At 44.6% G+C, this 26,056-nt stretch overlaps 1 protein-coding gene across 1 annotated transcript in view; it reads right to left on the bottom strand.

Moving 5' to 3' along the window:
* Window positions 1–26,056, bottom strand: part of CPLX1 (complexin 1) — a 551,004-nt gene that overhangs the window by 241,126 nt on the left and 283,822 nt on the right. The window contains exon 3 of the mRNA XM_069630596.1: window positions 914–1,089. Within this exon, the coding sequence (XP_069486697.1) occupies window positions 914–1,089 (176 nt within the window). The remainder of the gene's footprint in view (window positions 1–913; window positions 1,090–26,056) is intronic.

The following is a 26,056-nucleotide window of genomic DNA, read 5'->3' as shown; positions in this document are numbered from 1 at the left end:
CTTTCCTTGGAGCTACCGCAACACTGCCCATTGACCCAACCCAACATTGCTCCTGGTTAGTATTGAGCATTTTACCCTATGGCTCCAGCGTGCCCAGCTCCCGTTCAAAAATATGTCATGTGCCCCCAACTGCATCCAGTTCTGCATTGTGCGTTAGCCAACACGGTTCCCAAAATCGCAATGTGAACCCCAAGAATATCAAGGAAAAACAAAACTAAAAAACGTGTTTCTACAATGAGAGAATTTGTGCCAGACATCAACATCTCATTAACTGCACGTTTCAAAATAGGTCAATGTAAAACAGCAGTCTTAGCTGATTTTGAGCAAAACGTCTTCCGGGCAAAATGAGTGTGACAGATGGTTTGTACTTTGGACAGGAATGTTTACGCGTCTGGGGTGCTTTGCAATGTAAATTCCCTGATCTACAATTCAGTTCAATATGTCAGCTCGCGAGTAATTCCTAGCATTCCTATCACTAGGCCCCATGAATCATTTTCAAAGGCATGACCCGAAGTGCATCACTATCTCCTTAAGGACACAACAGGGTTGTGTATCATTTCAGAAAAACAGAGGCGAGTCACCGGAAATCCTGCCTCTGGCGCAACATGAACATGTTCTTGTAATGGCGCTCGTGTTAACTGACTAGAGATGGCGCTCACTGGAGGCTAACGCCATCTTTAAATGGAGCGTTCATAAACGGAGAGAGAGATTGCCCTGCAAAAAAAAAGAAGATGGAATGCACTGAGGCTCAAAGACATCAAAAGTTACCGCTGCTCAACATACGACTAACAAGCATACGTGAAACTAATATAATTGGCAGCAGTATAATGACAGTGTGTTCAAGCACCCGCCGCCCTCTGCAATGGCGGTGTTGAGATAAAATAGGGTGTTAGCCTTATATGCAGGCACATACCTTGTCGCGGATGCCTTGCCTCATGAGTTCTCGCTCGGCCTCCATCTTGGCGTACTTTGCTTTCCTTTCCTCCTCCTGCTGCCTCAGGGCTTCCTGCTGTTCCTCGACCTTCTTCTGGGCGTCGGGGTCCTTCTCCTCGTCTCCTCCAAGCATCTTCCCCATGTCTTTGGTAGCCCCTAAAGCAAAGAAGCCAGACATTAATGAAAGGGAATTTCAGTTAATTGCTAACATTGAATGCCACTTATGGAGACAGTCTGGACCCTTATTCTGTCTCATTTAAACTGTAATCCTTATGTTTCTGTTACACGATTGTTAATTTATAAAAGAGAATCATTAACCCTCTCCTTCAGGGCATTAAGTGCAATTATTGGAGACTTCAAAAGCCCACACTAAAAGAAAAGCCTAGATGAAAAAGAAACGAAGAGAAAGAGAGAACGGGGCAGCATAGAGTTAATGCCAATATTGTATTGCAGGACAGAAGAGTAAACCACGTGCCTTTACATGTTAGTGGAATTGTAGATAACCCTAAAAACAAGGCATTAGGTCATTCCATGTTCAATTACCAAGAGGGGAGTCCTGAATGATTCTGATCTGGATGCCATCAAAATGGGCCAACCAGCATCTCATGAACCCGGGCGCTCCCCCAACAGGTGACATGTGGCCTGGTTGGGGATGAGGTACACACCGCTTGAGTATGAACTTGTAAGCCAGACTACCCACTCAGTTTTAAGAGTACACTCTTATCACTAGCTGGGTGATGTGTTTGAGGACTGATGCAGTTTCGAAGACCACAAACTGCAGACAACCAATAAGGACAGAGTGCCGCTTTGATAACCTGCAACAAGATGACCCATATATCATATGACTCAAAAATGCCCTTATTTCCAAAATTAGGCGACTATTTCAGATGTTAGAACTCTGCTTCAAAGTCTCTGCCAAACCCCTGAAAGATACAGCATTAGACGGCACCCTTAAAGCCTACCAAATGTTTCCAATGTGGAAGCGCACATTGTAGAAAGCTCTGAGTACACGCACTGGAGAAAGACCCGAGCGTGCGCACTGTACAACTTCCCGAGCTTGTGCATCGTAGAAAACCCTGAGCATGCGCATTGCAGAAAGTCCTGAGCTTGTGCATTGTAGAAAACCCTGAGCATGCGCATTGCAGAAAGCCCTGAGCTGGCGTGCACTCAGCACTCCCAGAGGGGTGACCTGTCCTCTAGCTCGTGCCATATATTTGGACAAATACTTTGACAACTTGGCATTACGTCAATGCCCCTCTGAAAAAGGGCGCTCACTCTTGATTCAAAGCACTTGAGGGCGGACATTGAGTCTTAAAGCCATGCCTTATGGGCCTTCAGTAAATCAAACTATAAGTGGTCCAAGCAAAGCTGGAGAGGCTGATGTTTGGCGTCCTCTCTACACACACCAGGCATGCGCAGTGCTATCCTTCATATTCTGTAAGGTCTTCATGCTATATCCAGACCTGGATTAATGCCACTGCCTGCCGGATGAAATACACAAACACACATGCACTACTAGAGTCATAGAAATCACGACACATGTTTGGGGAAGAATGTTGCAGCCCTTTTTTCAATTCAAAGGAAACGTGAGCAGCCGACTGCTAGACTGCGTTCCCTCAGGGGAAGACGACCAGCTGCCCCAGATACTCTATCACCTCTTTCAGCCTCCTCAGTTTGGCCCTAGTTGCATGGTGTGGACGAGTTCCAGAGCTAGGCATACCCAATCCCAATCCGCATGGAGAGACTGACGAGAGAGCAAACATGTGATGGAAAGTTCTCCTTGAGAGAGGGAAGATTTGATGGGAATGACTATGGTATTGCTGCCTTCAAAGGCTTGGCACACCTCACTGGTAAAGTCCAGTAAAGCCAAACAGGCAACTAGGTTTGCATGGTGTCTCGTACAGAAGGGCGCGCAAGCGTTGACGGATGTGCTTAAGGCGTCCACCCGTGTGTATTGTCACATTAATTCCCAGGGGTTAAAGAGCATTAGCTAACGCACATCTAGGCCATTGTTGTTCCATGTTCCACCAAAATATAATGCCTCATGCTGCTCAAATTATAGCTACATACGAATCCCGACAGGAAGAGGAGAGACGTGTGTCGCTGGTATGTATCACTGCTTGATATCATACGTTCAGTCATTGTAGAGCTGTACATTAACACTTACAATTCAAGTGCAGGCCCCTACAGATAATATTAAATGCAGGCCAGCCTGTGCAACACTTTGGAAAGGATCGGTGTTTGCTCAAGACATGAATTTCCAACGCGATGTCGGAATGATTTGGTTGCCAACATTAGACATCCTTTTGTGTGGGGAATTAGCCATAGGTGGAATAATGTGCACATGGATAGAATCGCTCATTCCATTGTATTTCAGCAGATGGCAATCGGCAGCAAGATAGGCTGCTGCTGATCAGGAGTACTTCCTTGGGCGAGTGAGCACAGACTGCTCTAAACCCACTCTTCCTCCTCCTTAGAGGTAACGATCTTTGCTCTGACATCTGGTATTAATGACGTTAATGAGTCTATAGACTCCAAGCAGTAGTGCAAGGCATGGGTCACAATATAATGGTGCACACTTCTCACGTTTTGTGTAAATGTTGTGTATGTCCCACCTTCTAGGTCCACCTTGGGTATAACGTTTCCAATACCATAATGCAGACAGAGCACACAGCCTGTCTCTTGGAGATAGGCAGCCAATTTCCCTTCCTAAAACACGAATCAGACTGGATCCCAATATTCTCCTCTCCATTTCAGACCCATGGAAAGGCGCTCCAAGAGTTGGGGACACAGAATGGATCCTGCAAGGTCACTGACTGTCATAAGGGATGGACTTGGGATGGAAGAGCATTGATTTCATCTTAATATGCCCTTCTCTCTCGAATATGTATTAAAAAAATCCACACCATAACATGTACAACATTACATAAACACAAAGTTAACATCATTTAATCCATTTTGTAATACAGCTAAAACAGCTTTCCAGATAAAAACCAAAACCCCTAGGACATCGGTAAATCAAATACAAATTATGAACACAAATTATATGTTGGTATTACATTTCCTTAGGAACCTCTACTTTCAACTAATCTGCCCCTAATCATACAATCTAGCGTGATATCTGGTATCAAAGAATTGTTTTGACCATGTTAAAATGTATAGAGCTAAGATCATAGAGCGCAATTATCTCTTCCACGTCTTAGTCAGAAAATTCAACATTGTTAGAAGTATCTGGTCTCCACTTTGATGGAAAGGCAGCTACCGGAAGAATATTCAGTTGGAACTTGACATTCAAGCCAATATTCTGGCGATGATCAGTCAAATAAAAATAGTGTTCCATCCCACTTGTAACCTTAAAAGGTAAAAGATCTTTCTGTAAGTGGATGGATTAGACTTTTAGAGAAACTAATATATTGGGCCAGTTTTAAGTAGGCATCAACCACTATCTGGTCACTCATGATGGGAACAAGAGACATAACATGCCACAGGTCAGCCTGTATTCATGGGTTTAAGGTGAGAACACCATTTCCAGGGGCGGCCGACAGTTGTTCCAATTAGGTCCCACAGCACATTTTTAGAAATACTTGGGCTCTCAGCCCAGTGTAACCTTAAGCATAGTGCCAATGGTTTGTAACTGGCTTCATATCCGAGAGGACGCAGACCAAACTCAGGTACAAAGTCATTGTGGGGGTACTTCGTAGGAGATGCAACATTTGCTTTAGGGAAGGTTGTTCCTCAGATTCTAGAGCATTGATGGTTCTACGCTCCATAAATCGCCCCAGTACCATATTGCAGACCTGACGGGGACTTTATAAACGTCCACTGTGGAGGCCATGGCTTTCCCAGCAAAGCACCATGAAAGATAAACTGTGACACACATTTTACATCTCAGGTGTGCAGTACTCCTTTTCATTTGGCGGGGAAAGGGGTCCACAACCCATTAGTGCAGAAACGAGCACCTAAGTAAATGACTTAATTCACCTCATGTACATTCCCATCCTCCAATTTAAAGTCAATTCTCAGTGAACCAGCCATTGCCACAGTTTTATAAGTATTTACCACCGGGATGGTGATTCTGCAAAGCCCTCTTAGAGCATTAAGGTTTTCTTAAATGCCCATTTGGGGTTTTAGAAATCATGACAGCGTAATATGCATAAAGTAAAATAATTTCTTACCCCCGAAAAAGGGAGCCCCACCTTCAACATCTGCTTTATTTCTTGCGAGATTATGGGTATGCAGTATTTATGTTAAATATTTTTCAAAGAATTAACATATATTGAATATTTTATAACGAACATTTTTATAGAGAATGCATTTAGGGGTGGGATAAAGGGTTACATATTTTTGGGAAACAGTTGGGGTGGGTTTTTATGGGTGGGAAATTGCGTTTGGGAGGACACACCCCTCCCCCAAACAATAAAAATGTGCATTCTCTATAGCATTTTTCGTTATAAAATATTCAATATATGTTCATTCATTATAAAATATTTCGGTATGAAGACATGTAACCGAGATTATGTATAAATAATAAAAATAGCAGGAAGGCCCAAAAACACATGCTGGGTGTGCACCCACATTAATGGGGATTGTGTCAGTAGTCTCTCCTCCTGCTACATATCCGACACCAGCAGAGTTATTGCTGTATAATGATTTTATAGCTACCAGAAGTGCAGATGGCACACCCGATACCGACAACATCTCGCACACCTTGGACCCATCAATGATATCAAAAGCAGTACTAAAATCAAGAAAAACTCGATAAAGGTGGATTTAAAAAATATAGCACACAGTCACAGAAAGGAAAAAAATAACTTCTGTTCAAATCTCCCAGCAAAATAGTACATTTCTCTTTTCATGAAGGTGTGTCCCTCAGTGTTGATGAGAGTGTGTGAGGTATGGTGCTTCCTAGTCAAAGGAGGTGATGGGCAAAGCTGGTAGTCTAACATAATCTCAACACTTACAGGGCTTTAAGACGCTGGAAGGTCTATATGTTAGACGTCACCGCTCTCAGTAGCGTAAGGGCAGCGGTTCGGTTTTCAGTTTTAAGAAAGTAAACGACCTGGTTGTGTTTCACATCCATTGGAACCACAGGGGTGGTGGTCTGTGTGTGTTGCTGAATATTTGCCGATGTGATCTAAATATTCCACCAACATCTGGAGTAATAGAGCAGACTCCCCATTGAGGGTAGTGGAATTGGAAGATCTGAGAGGAAGGCTGAGGAAACCCCACTCACTTCGCTTCTCGCAGGAACTGCACTAGAAAAGGAGATGCATATTCATGGGTAGTGTTACTGGGCACCGTTCATGGGTAGTGGATGCACACGGAAGGCAATCCAGGACATCTTTAAGATAGGCTGGGCACCTTTAATGACAAGGATCGTTAAGGAAGATAGCCACTAACCCATTTCCCGCAGGAGTCAGACGGTGTTGACGTCGAAGCAGTGTACCTCTCATGCATTCAAAATCTTGACTACGTAAGTAGGCGTAGAGTCAAGTTCTGTCTAAGCCCTTGCTAACTTTAAAGCTACTTAACCATCATCCCATACAGCTTCCATGGCCTAACCCGTATTTCCCAGTTGCATGACTGAGCAGCAACTCACTCATGAGTACACCAAATACATTACAGAGGAGACTCCGGGCCAACTCATGGAAGACGCTCATCTGACCTGGACTCCACTGAAGAGCATGGGAAAGCCGTCGCTGCCAATCCGCACTGTACGCTGAATCCTCGGCTCTCCCTTTTGAGAGTAGACATATTCAGCGTCGTCCTAAAAAGGAAAGATGCGATTATCCTGCACACCAACACGCCTCACAATTTAGCAACTGCCGGTTGGCACGGCACCTCGAGAGCGCGCAGTCCAGGAAAGCAATCTGTCTAAGACAAAGAGGGATTCTGCGGAATGAAAAGCGCTCTGCTCTTTATTGATCTGAAATTGGTATTGATGCCTTTGCTTCACACTGAAGAAACACTTGCAATAGTTAATCACGAGAGAAGCGCACGGAGTTATCCACCCGTCAAAGGCTTTTTTGTTGTTTTTTTCCATCATGCAGTATTCTGAAATGGAAAGTCGGCTTATAGATACATAAACACATGAGTCTGAAGATCATTAAGGATGGCAGGTGTAGAAACTGGCACCATATCATATTTGCTAAGAATGCGTACGAATTGATGTCTCGGAGAGATATGAAGACATGAGCTTCGATTACGTTGACTACTTTTCATTATCCTATGGCAATGAAATTATGCTTTATCTTAGACTTCGGTGGTTGTTTCCTGTGTTCTTACAAAATAGAAGAAGGCAGAAGAATCCTCTTTTGGGGAGCGATTGGAATGATCATCATTTTGGACATGTTTATTTTTGAGCAGCTATCGTCAGCTGGAAGACCATGGCATGGCACATGTTCAATGCCATCTGTGTTAAAGGAGCTGAACATTTTGTTGCGAAAATTTGACTTGAATTAAACATATGTGAAGATGAGGGATTTTAAGACAAGATTTATTCCGAAAAACTCGTTTTGGTTTCTGTAATTATTTTTTCATTTGCTTAATGTAAGATGTAACCGGACGTTTTATTTTTATGTTTTACAAAGTGTTCTTTCTAGCGGAACTAGTAGATGTTACTACTTGTATAGGTTCTACTGCCCATGTCATTTTTGGCAGAGCACTCTCGAGCAGCAGAGTTCTTTGCTTGCATATATAACATTATATAAACTTTGTTATCCCTTTCAGAAATAGAATACTAAAACAAATGTAAAAAAAAGTGTTTGCTAGCTCGCTCTCACCATATGGCCATTCTGTCACATGTAGTTATACTCCCTGGTTGAACATGGACCAGGTTTTCAAACAAAGGAGATTCAAACCACATTAGGTCACCGAATATAGGGCATGGAGAAATATTGAAAATAGAGAAACCCAGTCAACTACTTTACCTTCAGTGAGTGAGGCAGGAAGCTTATGGGTGGCTAAAACTGCAGGCTCTGCTCACTACAAGTGCACTTAACACTGCAGCATACAGCACTGGTGCATCAGCTCCTATCAGTAAATCCAAAATGGCGTTGTGCGTAGGCTTCTCCTCTAAAGGCTTGGCCCGGACCGTTATCCAGTTTAAGCCATCATTCATGACTGACCAATGCCCACAGAAGTAAGCATACATTTAAAATTCAAATACAGTCTTAAGATCAAGCCACCTGATCAAGCCATGTAAAATTAACCCTACACTGAAGGAGCCAATCCTGGGATGACATAGAAAACGAACCACCGCTCCCCAGCCCTATACAAGGAGAGAGAGCATGTCAGCAGAGGGGGAGAGGAATGAGACAGACCTTCATCCATTCCCGGGATACGCAGAGAGGCAACTACCTGGGTAGAGATAGTCTGTGCTCTAACAGCAGCGTTGCTGTGGCAAGGCAACGACAAAGGTCCCACCAGAACAGCAGGTGCTAAATGTAGGAAAGGACTACGTTAAATGTCTCCCTCAAAAAACGCGGGCTTGAGATTCTGAGAGTCCTCCCATGGGGAACTGTCCCAATATCCCAATTCTGCAATGGCTCAGTACTTCTCATCACTTCATAGGACCCTTCAATTCTTTGTTACACAAAGGCGTTCTGACACCAAAATCATCCTATTAAGTGACCCATGACTTCACATGTTATATCTGAGTCCCTGAACTTTTGGGAAATTGGGTCCAGCTGCCTAAACAGTCCAATGTTCAATGAAACCAAGGTAAAATCGAACACATTTCACCCTTTAACTACCTACCGAAATCATTTACAATTTTCTTTAATAGGTCTCCAAATCACATAAACCCCCTTACTGAACCAAACAACTCAGCCATCAGAAGCGGTGTTGCAGAAAATGTTCACCCACTAGTGTCTACTCTGGTAGTAATTAGAAATTAGAACCCGACGAGGGGGGTGTGGTAGTCCCCCAGCCAAGGAGGAGGCTTGGAACAGGGTCCTTGCCGTGCAGGCTAGGACCCCACTCCAAGCCTCCTGGCAGCGGTAAGCCGCCATCGTCCCTCACCAGGAATAAAGTAGGTGCTCTCCCTGCTCCCTGCATCCCTCTTTCCCCCAACCCCACTCCACTTTTTCACATATTTAGGGCCCCCTTCTTCACTTACCTGCTGCAGCGTTGTCCCTCGCTGGCGCGGGGAACAGGACTGTTCCCGGCGCATCTCCGCCATGCAATTAGCCTCCTTGGAAAGGGAGAAGGGACTACTATTGTCCCTTCTCCCTTTCCATGGTGGTTATTTTGTTTGTTTACATTTTTCTTCTATTAATTTCAATGCCCGCCATGGAAAGGAAGAAGGGACTATGTGTAGTGCCTTCCGTCTGATCCCTGGCAGCCATTCTTTTTGCATCTTCTTTTTTCTCGAGTCGATAAATGGTTTTGATGCTGTTTCTGGGCTTGAGAAAAAAATGCTATTAGTACCCCGTACAACGTGCTAGGGTACTAATAGCAATAGAAAACTCGGAGGGGGGCTTTACCGGTTCTATTGCTTAAGTACTCATTACTATCTGTCAGTCAGCTGCAGGGCATCACCTGCCACGTTCTGTGATGTATATTTAATTCTGTTGTGAGAAACAGAGAGGGTTTGCATATGAATAGATGTTCTCCCTGAAAGCACATTAAAGGGTACTTGATTCATTCCATATTAATTGCACACCTATTTTTTGCCATGCAGGGAAACTAGTCAGACTAAATAAATGAGCCAAGGCTGGTTTGACTGAATACAGTTTCTTACACAAATCATATACCAGCGTGTTGCTAGTAATTGAGATAGTATATATCATTTAACATTTGATAATGCAATGAATCTGTGTATTTTACACCGACGTGCCTATTCACATGCACACGAAGATTTGGCTAATGCAAGATGTTTATAACTTGTCGATCGACCTTCTTTCATGTGAGCCAGTGAAGGCAACGGGTCCATTGATATTGCATTTTGCTGTGAAGCGGACAGAGGCTGCTGCAACCTGTGGCCCATGGAACCAATCGCGCCTGTTTTCTCAAGTGCTGTGGTACCTCGTTCATGGAACTTTTAGCACAGTGCAGAGCGGTACAAAGTCACTTTGCACTAGCTACAAACACCCTGATTCACAGAGCGGTGCAAAGTAACCATCGTCATGTGCGGAAAATAAGCTTCCTTCCAAAATAATACTTGAACACTCGGACATTTTTTCTCCGTTATTCACGAAAATTGTAAACTCATCTTTCCGAGATAAAATAGTACCGGAAAATATAAAAAAAGTCACCATTACTCCTTTAGTAAAAACAAACAACTTAGACCAACGCGACCCTAATAATTTGAGGCCTATTACGAATTGTAATTTCACCCTTAAAATCATGGACAAAGTCGCTACAGCACAATTACAGGAATTTGTTGATAAAAACGAGTTACTACACACACAACAATCCGGTTTTAGAGCTGCACACAGCACTGAGACAGCAATGCTAGACCTCCAAACAAAAATGCTGGAAATCATGGACAAGGGCAAAACTGGCTTAATAGTGCATTTAGACCTAAGTGCCGCGTTCGATCTGTTAGACCACCGACTCTTACAACAAGCACTAGCCAAAACTGCAAACTGTTCCAATGAAGCCATAAGCTGGCTCACCTCATTTCTTGAGAATATAAGATCACGTGTTCATTGGGGAGACAAATTCTCAACCGAACATAACATCTCGTGCGGAGTTCCTCAGGGAGCTAGCCTGTCACCATTGCTATTTAATATCTACATTCGCCTTTTGTGTGAATTATTAGAACAACTCCAAGTGTTTTTCACTAACTACGCTGACGATACTCAGCTAGTTATGGAACTGAGCGGTGATTATGCCAAGGACAGTATCACACTGAACATCCTCTACAAGAACATCGAAGTGTGGATGAACAACAACTGGATGTGCCTGGATAGCAATACAACTGAGTTGATGGTATTTGGATCCTCTCAGGCGCGCGCTAAACTGACATCCGACTACAAGGCATTTCAAATCAAGGAATCCCACATCGAAGTAGCTGATAAGGTCAAAACACTTGGTATGACTCTCGAAGCTTCACTCAACGCTGATGCTCAAGCTTTGTACGTCACCAAGACCTGCAATTACTACATTAGACTACTCAAGGCAATTAGACCTCTTCTTAATGAAAAGAATTGTGCCACCATTGCCAGAGCTACCATCCTATCACGTTTGGACTACGGTAACGCACTCCTTGCTGGTACCACCAAGCAAAACCTGCACAAGTACCAACTGATTCAAAATCAGGCGATAAGAATCATTAAACAAAAATCCAGGAGAGATCACATTAGCGATTTCAGACGTGACCTGCACTGGTTAAAAATGGAAGACCGTGTACAATTCAAGTCCCTGTGTCTAACCCACAAATGCCTTTATGGAAAAGCACCCGCCTACCTTAAGACTAAACTTACACCCTACATCCCGACCAGAACATTAAGATCCGAAGCTAAGGGCTTGATAACAACTACTAAATTCAAAAAAGAACTAGGTCTAGGAAGAGCTTTCCCTACCCGCGCGGCAACCCTCTGGAACAATCTTCCGACATGTCTCAGACTGGAAACTAATCTCCATGTTTTCCGCAAAAAACTTAAAACTCTGCTCTTCAAGTAATCCCTGATTAGAACCCTCGCCACCTACTGCTAACTTCCTTATGTGTCAATCTGTCACGTCCAATGTACTATCCTCTTTTGTGTCTCTGTCTCCTCGTATGCGCCCCGATGCTTGCGAGCGGTCGGCGCACTACAAATAAACAAATAAAATAAATAAATAAGTGCATTTTTACGGAGCGAAGTCACTTTGCACTGCAAAAGTACTCTTTGCACCGCGCTCGATAGCCCTAGTTCACGGTGCAAAGAGTACTTTTGCATGACTAAAAGTTGCGTGATTTAGGCCTATGGTCTGGGGAGCAGTGCAGGTCTGTCCTGCTGTTATTTACATGTTTGGTGTTGGCTTATGGGGGATGCAGAATGTGGAGTACGTCAAAAGCACGCAGGCCTGACTCGTCAGCCAGATCCACAGGAGGTGCCGCCAAGCAGCAACATGATTTTCTGGGAACGTACTTTGAAGGCTTAACAGCAGGTGTTCTCCTGTACGTTCCCACACTTCCGAGTAACGGGGAGAGGAGTTCAGGGCGTGGGGTTCGTTAAAATCTGCTCGATCGAAAACAAGTTGCGATTTAGGAAACAAGTTCTATGTAAGGCTGGCATTAAATCCACTTAACACTAGGGCATGAGACTGTGCTGTGTAGGTGTGCATTCATGCACCTTCTCAGCTGGGGTTTCCCCCTGGTTCACATTCCATTCTTTTGATGTCACGTGTGTGCCATGGTTTTCCTATTTATTTCACAGTGGATCTGCTCTCCCACTTCATTGTCAAACATGCTCATTCACGTTCACGTTGGAAAACAACAATGCAGTACAGCGTTCGAAGTGAGCGGGAACGGTCGGGAGCGGTGTTCCACTACTTTTATTTTTTTACTGTTAACAGCTGCACTACTTTTTCCAACCATTTTCACCATCCTGGAACTGTGCTTTATGAAATTAAAGCTCACGTCTCCACTTTACCACCGGATATCAGTTACAGCTAAACAGAAATCTATTTCAGCTCAATTGGCTGTCACCCAGCAGGACTGCACCCCTTGAAAAATGTGTTGCACATTGCTCCTTTGCTTCCTACTCTCTCCTCCGCTGGAGTCACAGTGCCCCTACTTTTTTTGGTACACTTCTCTCACTGATGCAGTTTTACTTTATTCCGGGTGGGTGGCTCCTAGGTTAGGCGAGTTTATCCCAGTCAAGGGGCATGTCTGCACCATGGAAGTTGGAATTCCAGCTGGATCAAATCAGCCGCTCACACCTCAGAGGCCAATACACTGATTACCATGGAAACAGGTACTAAACAAAGGCTATTCTTTTAGCTCTTAGATATGGGGTTTTAATATACCCAGATTTTAACAGACAGCACATGCTCAGACTGGCATTCCACCGGCTTATAGAGGAATCGGTTAATTTGGGCCTTGTCAGCTACCACCGCAACTCTCACCAATGCCCAGCCCCACGGTTAGCTTTTTTGGGATGCAGCCAATGAGCTACCATGAGTGACATTGCTTCTCAGAGTTCCACACATGTACCGCCAACATGAGGAGGATCTTGCTGGGACTCTCTGCTAAGATCAGTGCAGGTGTTTCATCAATCACCTGACCACATCTGATTTCATCACTCTCAAATTGTTGGCGCACGAGATGCGTCATTTTGGATTGAACACAAACAGTGACTTGAATTGCTGTGAACCTATTGAGATTAATATGTCCATTGTTTCATGTATGAAATAAAAAAAAACTCATCCGGTCAAAGGGTCACTCGAGCTTTATTAACTGCTGGCTCTGGAGAGCCACCTCAAGATGATCGATGCCTTCAGATTGCAATACCCTCCTGTCATCAAATGTTATTTACGGACGCGCAATTTTGTGTCTCTATTCTCCAAGGCGCCACTCTGCGGCAACAAATACGCCACCTAAAGAAGACGAAATCAGGTTGAAAACAAAGCTGGATCCAGATATATGACTTGAGTTCCTGTTGGTCACTGGCAGGTGTTGCTGTACACCCAGGGCTTTAAGTGGGGTGAGAAATGGAGAAGGAGCCCTCATTTGGGGGCGTGGCTTGCATGATGGGCGTGGTCTGAAAAGTACACAAACCATATTAAGATACGTAAACAAATATATAAATGCCTCTAAGCATTTATATATTTGTATGCGTACCTTACTATGGTTTGTGTACTTTGCAAGCCATCGTTTATAACTATAGAAATATGTTGCATATTTCTATGTTTATAAAAGATGGCTTTAAAAGTACCAATTTAATTATCTATGTGCACGCCTTACTATGGTTTGGGGTACTTTTCAAGATTTGTTTTTCAAACACAGAAATATGTAACGTTTGTATGTTTATAAAAGATGGCTTGAAAAGTACACAATTCAATCCATCTTTTATAAAGATTTGCCGATGAACAAACCCTGAGGCGTCTTTGTCCATCGGCAAATCTTTATAAAAGATGGCTTGAATTGTGTACTTTTCAAGCCATCTTTTATAAATATAGAAATATGTCACGCAGTCCCCAGGTTCGCCGAGGGTCAAAGATGAACAGTGACCTGGGAGGATGAAACAAAATGACAATAATTTCCTCTGGTGGCCCCTTGTGCGAGGGGCCACCAGAGTAAGTTACAGTGACTGACAGAAGGGCCAGCCAGCAAGAGCTACTCTGCGGCTGGCTGGCACTTCGTCAGCTTGACTGACTCAATGGTGGGCGCATCTTCTGTCATGGCTATGGCCGAGGCGGGATAATGTGTCCCGCTGTGGTGTGGCCTGAGGGCCCTGGCTCAGCCCCACGGCAGGGCCACGGCCCACTTAAAGCACTGTGTACACTTCAGATTTTGTAAAGCCACTGATTGACAGTTGTGATCGAAATACTCACAATGACACGTTGAAATCTATGGCTAGTATCAGGGAAGCTGTTGTGACCGCCAGCTTACTGAGCTTCCTTGCGATACCAGCAGCAAATGTAACCCTCAGAAGAAGAGATCAGCAGACACGTTCACCATAAAATCGTGGAAGCACTCAATGCGTGCCCGCCATGCAGCGCGTCTGCTCTGCACATGAATGCATAACATGAAATCCACAAGAGCATGCATGGCAACGTGCACATCACCTGAGCATTAGTTTCACGTCATGGAACATGTTTCTTTACACTTCTACGTGGAAAGGGAGATTTATTAGACTTTGCCACAGGGATGCATTGTGATGCGCAAGGAGAAAAGGGTTTCCCAAACCTGCCTCATTTCTATGAACCCTTTACTGCTCTCTGTTTACAGAATCAATGCAAGATGAGTAGCTACTTTTGCTCCCCTACTTTACTTCAACCGGTCATGAAAGCAGTCAAAAAGACTACCACCATACCTCAACTACAAAACCCGACTAGCCGATCAAGAATCAATTTTTGTAGGATTCACACTTTTTCAATTATTTAGGTGAAATGCTCTAAAGAAGGGGTCTGCAACCTTTGGCTCTCCAGATGCTTTGGACTACAACTCCCATCAGTCCTAGCCAGTAGAGTAAATGGTGATGGATGATGGGAGTCATAGTCCAAAACATCTGGAGAGGTCAATGTTGAAGAACCCTGCTAGTCTAAAGGAAGGTATTCATGTGGGTGTGTTTGTGTGCGTCCTGACTCAACAGAGAGTTTACAGCAGAAATACATTTGCTTTGGTTTGCCTGCTGCCGCTCACCACAATGCAGTCTAATTCACAAGCAAGCTCTAAGTAGCACAGACTTAGTGCTTTTTTTTGGTGAATTGGGCACACTTAGCGTAGTACAAAGAGTACTTTTGCAGTGCAAAGTGAATTTGCTCCACAAAAATACACTTTGCACCGCTTTGTGAATTAGACCCGGTACAACATGTTTGTTGGCAGTGCTAAGTCACATTGCTCCGCGCTGAGCGTTCCATGAATTAGACCCTTACTACTTCTAACGCAAACAGCTTTTTCTGAGTTTAAGTTCTCTTTTATACAGTTAACAAACTCTTACCATGGTCACAAAGATTCTAGAAATCTGAATCTTGAAAGTTAGACTTCCAATGTCAAGTGGTGCCAATCGAGGTGAGACCGAGGGCCTGATTCAGAGCTACGTGTAAAATAAGAAAGCCGACAGTCCTTGATGGAAAGACACTTTTCTTGTTTACTCCATATTCTCTGGGCCTCATTACAAATGTGCTGGTCCAGAAACAAGGTTATCAGTAAGATTACCCTTGTTTCCAGACCGCCACACTGCAAGTCTGCCTGCCGGGGCTGCCGCACCCGGCAGGCCTGACCCTTCGGGGTGTAACGGCCCCGGTAGGGCAAGTTGTCATGGAAGCACCGGCACCATTAACCAGCACCGGTGCTTCCGAGTCACCATAGTCCTATGGGACTCCACGGGAATTGCCGATTTACCGAATCCCCACCTGACATCCCGCTCCAACGGGACTTGTAATGTCCCATTGGCACCGGGAAGTGAGGCCGCGGATTCAGTGTTTCGAGGTCAGGGGCATCCCACCAGTAACACCAGCGGGTTACCGCGGACCTCGTAATGAGGCCCTCTGCCTGTATTAATAAGGCACAGCATATGGAGCAGGCAAGGAAAGTGTCTTTCCATCAGGGAATTACATTTTCTTATTTGTCACTGACCTTGGAATCTGGAAGGAGTTATCAATTCCACCTCCTAATTTGTGCCTCATTCGCTTCCCTTGCCACATCCATTGCTGCTTTCACAACTTGATTCATTCATCCTCCTACTAGCTAGGACTTCCCTTTGCAACTCATTCTAAAGGTTTTTCACCACCCCATCTTTTCCCACGTAGTGTTCTATCTGTTTTCCCTACTCTTTGTTTTGACATTCCACTACCTCGACCATTACATTGGTACACCACCTCATAGTTGCTAACATGATCCATTCCAATCTGCAGGTGCTTATCCAGTCCTGTTTTCTTCCTTTGCCCTCTGGGCCCTGTAATTGTGCTTTTCCCATCCCATTATATCACTCTCACTACAAGTCCCAGAATGCAAAGAAAAATTAGCACTGGATAAGCACATACAAATTGGAATGGAACATTTTGGCAAGTATGCCGCCTTGCTTTCCTTTCGAGTACCTGTTGCTGTTTACCACCTGCCCATTTTCTTTTCCAGGCATTGCATGAAGAAAAGATTAAAGGACTCATATTATAGAGTGAGAGTACCATTATAATGTTCCAACTGTGACACTAAAGTCAGCACTGTGTGCAATGTATGCCACAGCCAGTTGGCTGCATCCCGTTGAAGAAAGTCATGAGTGTCTGGCGATCTGCTATTTAGGAGCAGCACCCCGCCATGTGTTACGAGTCTCCACTGTAATGGGTAATGTTATTTCATCTTATTGTGACAGGTAATTGAGACAGAATGGAAGACAACCTAGGAACAGTAATATTAATGTGTTCCAGCCAAACGTGTGGCAAACCCAATTGAAAGAATGCAACAGCGACCTAGTGGCTGCTTAGATGCTACTGTTTCACCCGATGAGCTGCTGGCACATCACACGCACCCAACATGGGAGGGGAACCTAGCTTACATCATCAAAGCTGAGTATCATTTTGAGGTGCTTGTGAGTTTCCCTCTCTGATTGGCTATCCCGATCACATGATCAGGGATAGCCATCAGGGAAACATTTAAAGCGTGTGCCTGCTCGGATTAGGTGGTCGATGGTAAGGTATATGGGTGTTCGAAATTACAAGCAGTGAAGTGAAATAAAAACTAAAAATTGTCCTCCTATTTCACTTCACCGGCGGGGCAGATTTTTTTCTGATCCTCCACTTTAGAGTGATTTTTTTTCCTGCTCAAAATGTAGGTTTTTTTGGGGTGGTTTGTCAAAAATGTCATCAAATTAGACTGTTAAAAACATGTTTACGCACCCCCTTATTGACCAACATGTTTGGCAACAATTACCCAAAAATGAGATGTATGGTGTGAAAACACCCAAAATGGACAATCTTGTTCTGATAGTGAAAATGTGGACGCAGCAAATATGTCCCAGTATTCACCAATTTATCCACAGCTAGGGTGACCGACGTCCTGGTTTTCCAGAGACAGTCCCGGGAAATTGCCCTCCATTTTAGGGTCCCGGCAGTTTTTTAATTTTATAAAACTCGTCCCGGGTTTGCAAGGGTGGGTTTGCTACAGTGCCGCTCCCCTCCAATGAGAGAAGTGTGCCTGTGAGCACAACCCCTCCTCGCCCCCGCAACAGGCCAGCGACATAGAAGTAGGACTACAGTTTTATTTGTTTACTTTAGTCCTACGTCTATGTCTATTGTCTGTCCTGATTGTTTTTTATCTGGTCACCCTATCACCAGCGCAATTTTCAGTCACTGTGCCCACCTGTAGCTAGGTGCTAAAGCAGCTGCCAGAGCAGAGTGCTTTCTGTCCGATTTATTGTTAGAAAAGCCGCCTTTCTGGTTCATGAAAGTAGCTCACGTCGCCTCTCTTAACCCTTACCTTTGTTTACTTGTATTTGGGTATTTGGGGCGTTGTTACAATCATTACGATTTTGTCGCTGGTGGGATCTACCTCGGTCAGACGGTATAATCGTGCACAACCATTAAGTTGCACCACTTTGGGAGAAGCAAACTTCAGGTGCCCCTGTACCAACGTGTACAGTGGCACAAGATTGGTACAATGCTAGACGTCGTTTTGAGTCCAAGATGTATAATATCTTATGTTTCCACAGCAACAGGGGGCCAAGCAGAGACTGGGCAGAGGCCAAGACAGTAACTCTGCAAAATTCATCCTTTGGCCAGTTTTTTCCAGCATCATTTGCTGATCTTGACACTGTTGCCTCTACATATGGCCCCTACGTACTACCACTGCTGAAGCCGGGAGGGCAGCGTATACGTGCTAAATTATGGAATTTAATTAACTCATTGTCACGCCTAGAAACACTTGTGTACAGGCGCGTTATAAATGACATATATCATATCATAGACATATAACATTTTTGGGAACATAGTGGAGCATAGGAAGCACCGTTGCTGAAAACCCAGACTGGATTTCAAGCATCCAGAAATGTCCCTTTGATCTCTCAGCTGACTTTTGCAGTAACATTGATGGAACTTTCTGCAATCGCTCAACACCAACCCGAAAGGGGGGATGAGTAGCACATCGGGTGATTTCCACCTGGACTTCAGGTCGAGAACTAGGACATACCCTGGGTTTGCCTCTGAGTTTGATGACCTGTGTCATCCTTTCAGTTACAGGGCCCTCTCTATGCTGAGTGAAATCAGATCTGCTATGTACAGACGGTATCATACCAACATATCAAATCACATTACAGCTGATCCCAGAACATGCTTTTTTAAACTCGTATTTTTGAAAAAACATAGATGGGGGTTGGGTTGGCGTCTTCATTAAGGTGGGTGAGTGTGGGAGGAGGTTGCGGGCGTCTCCCCCGCATATGTTTGCAGTAAAGTGGTGTAAAAGAAAAAAAAATGTTCTGGACCCGCAGTAATATTTACGACGTTTTCAGGTACAGCAATGTACACATTGAGCATGTAGTCCATCAATCCGAGGACATAAGCCTTTCTCCTTCGTTGTCATATAATTGATTTCAAATGAAGACCTAGTCGTTATGCCACCTACCCCTCTTAACATACTGGCTGGATCCAACCAGCAGCTGTGTTGCAGAAGAAAGCCTCCCCGTTTACTCTCGGGGGACAGCGCTTGACTGTGTGATTCTGCATTGCTTGTAACCTCAAATGTGTGCATGTCCGCACTCCCACAATCAAGGCCGCAGAGGAAACATGGCTCCCATGTGGCCCCTGGCAAGCACAGTTGAATGAGAACCTCAACGATGGTCTGAGCAATTGAGCTCCAATTGACTCAGCCGGTGATTGTGATTAGTGAATCTCATTGCTGCACAAATATTTAGGGAACGTTGCCCTTTAAAGGACTCAGGACCAAACCACTAGTGTGCAGCAGCGTGTGGGCTGCAGCTCTAAGTGCACATTAATAAGAGTGCTGTGTAGCAAACAGTACACAGGACCTGGGCGTGCAGTAAACTAGTGAGTGGTTGGTGGGATGGAGCATTTCACATAATACTAAGTACTCAGGAGAGTGGAGTGGTGTGGAGTGACCTGTATTTAAATTATGAAAGTGCTGTGCGGCATCAAACACCAGTAGGAAACTAGTCATTTGATTGGTTCACTGGGCAGGGGAACTGTGCTCTGACTTGCAATGCTGTTCATTCTGTCCTCACTTAGTTCATGTCACAAGCCATGATTGTGGGCGGTGATGTGTCAGCGATCATTTTCAGAACCAAGTATTGACTGTATGTCTTTGGTAAATTACAATGACTCACTGCATGCTCCACTCACGATTTTGCGCCCTATCTCACTGGATAAGGAGAAGTACATGTTTTGCACAATTTACATATCGTACAATATAATAAAAGGCCATATGTATGTTTGTCCGAGGCAGTCATGCGCAGTAGAGACTGCCCACTTTGCTTGTTGTCACCGGTAGAGGGAGCTGTTGCCTTGGAATACGAAGACTCTCAAGATTTTTCTCCTCATGCACTGTGGCCCGTGTGCACAGGCTTTCACAGTAGTGTTATTACATTGGTTCATTCTTCCACTGTCAGCCTCTCTCTCTCTCTCTCTCTCTCTCTTTATCTGGCTCTCTCTCTCTCTCTCTTCTCTCTCTTTCTCTTCTCTCTCTCTTCTCTCTCTTTCTCTTCTCTCTCTCTCTCTCTCTCTCTCCCCCCTCTCACTCCCTCTCTCTCTCTCTCTCTCTCTCTTTCTCTGGCTCTCTCTCTCTCTCTCTCTCTCTCTTTCTCTCTTCTCTCTCTTTCTCTTCTCTCTCTCTTCTCTCTCTTTCTCTTCTCTCTCTCTCATTGATACAGTGTAAAAGTGAATCTGGGAAGAGCATGTAAGTGATGGGGAGGCCTGAACTTTTGTTCTGAAAGAAAGAGCACCATGGGAAATGACAAAAGCAGGGCCAAATCTCTTTCCTCCACTTGCTTGGTGGCAGGCTGAGAGTCATGTGAGGCATTTCTATTTACAGTTGTATTTGTATTTATTCGCCAATAATGATGCCATATGTCACTGAAGTAAATTGGTGTGTGGTCAGAATTAGAGTATACCTTGTGATTGAGTGATTTTAAAATGATACATATACCAGGGGCAAGCACTCTGTAGCAGACATGCATACGATATACAATAAGGGCTTAGTGTATGATTCTACATAGGAGCACATTTACGAATGTGCATGCCAAAAACAATAGAGATGGGGGGTGTACTTTGGGAGGAATAGGGAGGGTGTGGAAGATGCCCTTTCACGATTAGCAGATGGCACGTGAGCGAGGACTTGAGAACGTCCACAGATGGACTGTCTTTGGTGACCAGTGCGAGGGAATTGCAGCGGGGGGGGGGAGTGCAAGTAGATAGAATGAACAGAGGTGGACGGAGACGTGGGGATGAAAAGGTTGAGAAGAGGGCAGCATTGGGGAGCTTGAGAGGGTGACGAGGCAGAGATAGATTTAGCAAGGTAGTGGGTGGCAAGATGATTGATCAATTTGAAGAAAAGGAGTAAACATGTAAAGAGAATGGTGTTGCTTGTAAGGGCGTCCAGCATGTCACTGGTGGGTTGAGGTGGGGATGCGGGGGAGGATTCAGGTAGGTTTTAGGTGGTACCTGTGGCAAAAGCGCAATCTTTGTTTATGGGAGAGAAGAGGCAGAGTGAGTGACTTTGGAGTAGGCTTCAGCAGTAGGCAAGTCTCCTGATAATAAAGCTAGGGACCCTGAGTGGTAGTGGCTGTACTAAACTAGAGGCTTGCGTGAGGGGACTGAGGTCAGGAGGAAGGAGACGGCAGATATGAGTATGGGGTTGGGGCTACATGCATGGCGACAGATTCATTCTGTCATGGAGGAGTTAATCATCAGGCAGTTTAGAGCCATCCCTAGCAAGATAACTGTGGGCTAGATGGTGGTGAGATCAGAAATAGCCTGGGAAAAGGGGGGCATGGAAAAGATGATCTGGGTATCACTGGCAAAGAGGAGGTGCTGAAAGCCAAAACGTGACATGCGTGTCTGAAGGGGAGGTGTAAAGGATGATGAAGGGTGGCCTGAGAATGGGTCCTTACAAGTCTTTCCCAGGAAGGCGTGTAGGGGAGGAAGTGTGAGTGTTCCATGAGATGGATAAGGCATGGTCAGAGACATATGATCAAGATGTGATTGAGACGTCATTCAGTGGGGCGTTTTTTCCAAAACCAAATTTGGAGGGGATCACACTGTGTGATTCTCACGTGAGTCGAGAATATGGACAACTCTCTCGCTCAAGGATCTCAGAGTGGTGTTTCAGAAGAGAGATAGGTCTGTAGACAGAAGCATTGATAGAGTTCCTTGCTACACCTAGTGGAGTCTCCTGGGACTTTTACCCATCGGGCAAAGAACAGTGTTTAACAGGCAGTCTATATGCAATCAGGGCACAGAGAGGAATCTCTGGACAGTTGCCCCTGAACTATGCTCCAATGTCTCCAACAAGCCTTAATCGCATATAATATCCGATGAATCAAACATCTTGCATCAAGTTCACCATTAAATATGCAGTGTACAATTCTATATGTGACTCTGCTTATATACTTCTAAGTCTCTGCCTTGACTTTTATCTGACGATTGGCAATGCTGCAGTTTCAGGTATTTGAAAAGTGTGCATGTTTGTGATTAGACTGCAAATCAGAAGCGTTTCATGGAAAACAACAATCCTATCCATGTTGACCTTTAATTGTGAGCCTTAGGGAATGTAAGACATTGCACTATTGATTTCTACTTTAAAGAATGACTTGCTAAGAAGGCAAAAGAGAGACATGGGCCTCATCACGAGTTGGGCGGTAACGCCGGCGCTATTAGCGCTGGCGCTAATAGCCCTACCGCCAAACCCCCCGGCACTATTAGCGCCGGATCACGGGTTTGGCGGAAGGGTTATTGCCCATTCCCCATTGGGCCCATTCGGGAATTCCTCATTCCCCATTAGGCCCAATGGGGAAAATTTGCGCTATTACTGCCGGCGGATTTCCCGCCGGCGGTAAATGCGCCGAAAATCGGCAATTCTGCTGTGGATTTCCCCACAGCTCAGAGTTGGGAGGAAATCCACCAAAGCCATGATCTGGCGGACCCTTAAATGCAGCGGTAATAGCGCTACCGCCGCATTTCAGGGTTACCGCCAGGCTCGTGATGAGGCCCATGATGTCTGATGTTTGTTCAAAACCAAACTAAAAGCCTACCTCTTCACCTGCGAGTTACCCTCTTTAGCCACCTCTCATCTGCTGCTAGCTAATATTTTTCCCGCACCTCTAACCTGCCTCTGTTCCTCACTCTCTCTGCCTCCACTCTAGCACTTCACCCCTCATGGTCACATCCCCAGCACAGCTGGCTGTACCGCCTACCTGCACTTAAAAATGTCCAATGCTCATTGTCCTTAATCTATGTATGTCTACTTAAGTATTGTCCATAGTGACTGTTCCATTTACTCCCCTACATAACCTGGTCAGAATGTCCTCCAAACTCACCCCATTGTAAGAAGCTCACTGCTTCCCGTCTAGTCCGATTTCTTATCTGTCGTACGTTCTTTTGTGATCAATATGGCATTGTTCCTCCTGTATATGTAAATAAATAAACGTGGGAGAAGGACCTGCCTGGGGCACTTCAAGTCTGATATCTTTTGTAATAATTATGATTAGGAAGCTAATCACAAAAAGAGAAAACTCTGCAAAAGAGGAAGGGAATTCAAATGTAATGGTGTCAGCAGAAATCTATCTGGGCAGATAACATGATACAGTGCCCTCCCAGTAAGATCTATATTGGTTTACTGTAGTCCATTGTCTAGACTTGTCAGGATTTCTAAAGCTATATACAATAATTATATACATCTTGGAATGACAATGTTCCTGGCCAAATCAATGTGAATCTCCTGGGAGAGTGGCAAGGGAGGCTAATATATGAGGCTATTTAGGGCCTAACATACCTGGGCAAACATCAGAGCCTGGTGATGACTAGGATACATGTTCTACTTACCTCTGCCTAAACATTGGAGTATGAATGAAATTACTGCATGGATTATCACACTCAGGCTTCCTGCAAGGATTGGCTCCATCGTCGGGGGCTCTCTTAAGCAGCACCCTCCACTAGAATGGCACCAGGCATGTTATATTTAGATCCTGGTGCTGTAAACTGGTGGAGCCCGAGACATCTGCATACATTTGCCTTAATGTAGCAGCATTCCCTATTACACTGCCATGAGTGTCTGAAGCATCCACAACCCTCACACTAACCCCTCCCACTTACAGCTATGTTATGTTAAAACTCTTTTATACTGTGTCAATTTACCACCACCGTTCTCCCAAAGTGCCACGACTTGTCTGGAAGTGAGTGTATTGTGCCCATGCCTTGGGTTTCCAGATCAGTCTATGAAGGAAAGTAAAAAAGGGGTGGGTTGAAGTGGCGAGGAAAAGGGGTACAGGTAACACAGGCAGTGTGGTTCAAGCAGAGGCAGAGCAGAATTAAGGTGGATGGATAGTGTTTGTGGTAGCGTGAGTGCATGTTGATCCGGCCAAAGTCGATCACAGATCGGGTTTGTGGAAATGAGGATGGTCAATTCTATGGTAGCAGGGAAGATTTATATGAGAGTAGTTTCAGAGAGATAAAAAGGTATGACAAAAAGTATTGCGTTGGTTGATCTGCTAAGAAAACCATTAGGGCCTAATTCAGAGAGCATTTTCCAATGGGGTTTTGCCATTATAAAACGCTTCTGTGAATTAGGCAATTAAAGTCTATCAGCTTGTACTGCTATTGGGTATGTTTCATTTCTCACACCGAACAAGCTCTGGAATAGACATTCTGTGACTGTCAAGTCAAGTGGCCATAAGAACGTTGAGTGGGCAAGAGGGCAAACAGAACGGCAACGAACGGGGGCAAATGTCTCTCCCTGTTGCAGTGAAATTCTGGCATGCTCGAGTGCGCATGTATTTGGCTCACGGGTGGCCAGGCTTTGAGTTCTTCCACCACGCCTTCATGTTATTGTTAGCATGTTGGGGTTAAAAAAATCACAAAGGACCCTATAGCAAACACCCATCTACTTAGGAAGTGCTGAACGGCCACGATCAGCCAGTTTCTGAAGACAGGAAAGTTACTATTCAATTCCGAGAACTGGCCACAAGAGGCTAGTATAGGTTATTATTTATTATAATTATTTATCTATTTCTAACGCGCCAAAGCCAGTGGGAATCAGGGCACGGAGAACAGCTCTCAAAGCAGAAAACAAGACAGATATGCCGGGAAGCCAGGAGGCGTGAATATATGAAAAAAGAAGGCTTTTCATGGCTTTTTTGAAGGTGAATAGATTACTTTTGCATCGTAAATCTATCGGCAGCTTGTTCCAAGCTGAAGTTGCTTTGAGGGGTAAGAACTTTCTTTCCCCTTCACAAGGCGAGCTCTAGGCCGTTGCAGTCGCATGGTATCTTTAGATCTGGTGTTTCCAACTGAAGTTTGAACATTAATATGTGCTTTGAGATAGTTCGGTGCATCTCCAAACAGGCATTTGTGGGTTAAACCTTAATCTTAAACTCAATCCCTGCTTCCACAGGGAGCCAGTGGAGGTCTCTCCTGTGCTGCGATATAAGTTCCCACTTCGACACACTTTTTACTATTCTCACGTCATCATTTTGCAAGATTTGTAATCTTTTAATACACCCTTTACTTCCTCCTCCAAGGAGTGCGTGCGTTACAGTAGTCTAGTCTAGAGCCCTAATTGGCGTGGCACAATTGGCTGTAGAGACAAGGGGTTTTATCAAGCGTTTTTGAATGTACTCGCAATCCACATCGAAGTTACCATAAATACCAACATGTCCCATTCCATTTGAGAGATTCTAGTATAGTACTGGCAAATGTTGTCCTGATTTTTTCCCATTATAACTACATGGCTACAGGTCACAGAAATGAAAGTAAACATGATGACTGGGTTAGCATCTACTGAATGAAATCGGGCAGGTTGGCATGTTTCGGTGTTAGCCGCTTAGCTAAAGAAAATTGTACTTTGTTCCTTGTCTAGGGTTTGGGTGCCTTGCACTTCTGCATTCCCAGTGAGCTCTTTTTCCAACCACCCCCTTATAACAAATAACGTGTGTGGAGAGGGCAGTGCCTGAATGAGCAGACGCGCTGTACTAGCCACCCCCTCCCCTGAGGATTGATTGTGTCTGCTCGCGCGGAATGTAAGGCAGCTCTCAATGCGGCAGTGACCTTCAGGCCCTGCCGCTTTCAGTTGAGTGGTTGGTGACAACATGTACTCACCTGGTTAGGTGAGTTCCTTGAACTTTATTAATCGAGGGGGAATTCATATATTTTTTTTAAGGAAATTTTACCGCATATGTATGCAGGGGGGGAACCCCACAACTGCCCACTCCACCCCATACCTTTATTATTACCCTACCCCACCCCCATACGTACATTTGCATTAAAATTAATTTAAGAAAATGTGAGGATTTCTCACTCGATTGAATCTACC

Source organism: Ambystoma mexicanum, chromosome 6q (genome assembly GCF_040938575.1).
Source record: "Ambystoma mexicanum isolate Mex_15411 chromosome 6q, UKY_AmexF1_1, whole genome shotgun sequence".
Lineage (NCBI taxonomy): Eukaryota > Metazoa > Chordata > Amphibia > Caudata > Ambystomatidae > Ambystoma > Ambystoma mexicanum.
Note: the sequence above shows the minus strand (reverse complement) of the source record. Positions and strands in the feature narration are given on the sequence as shown.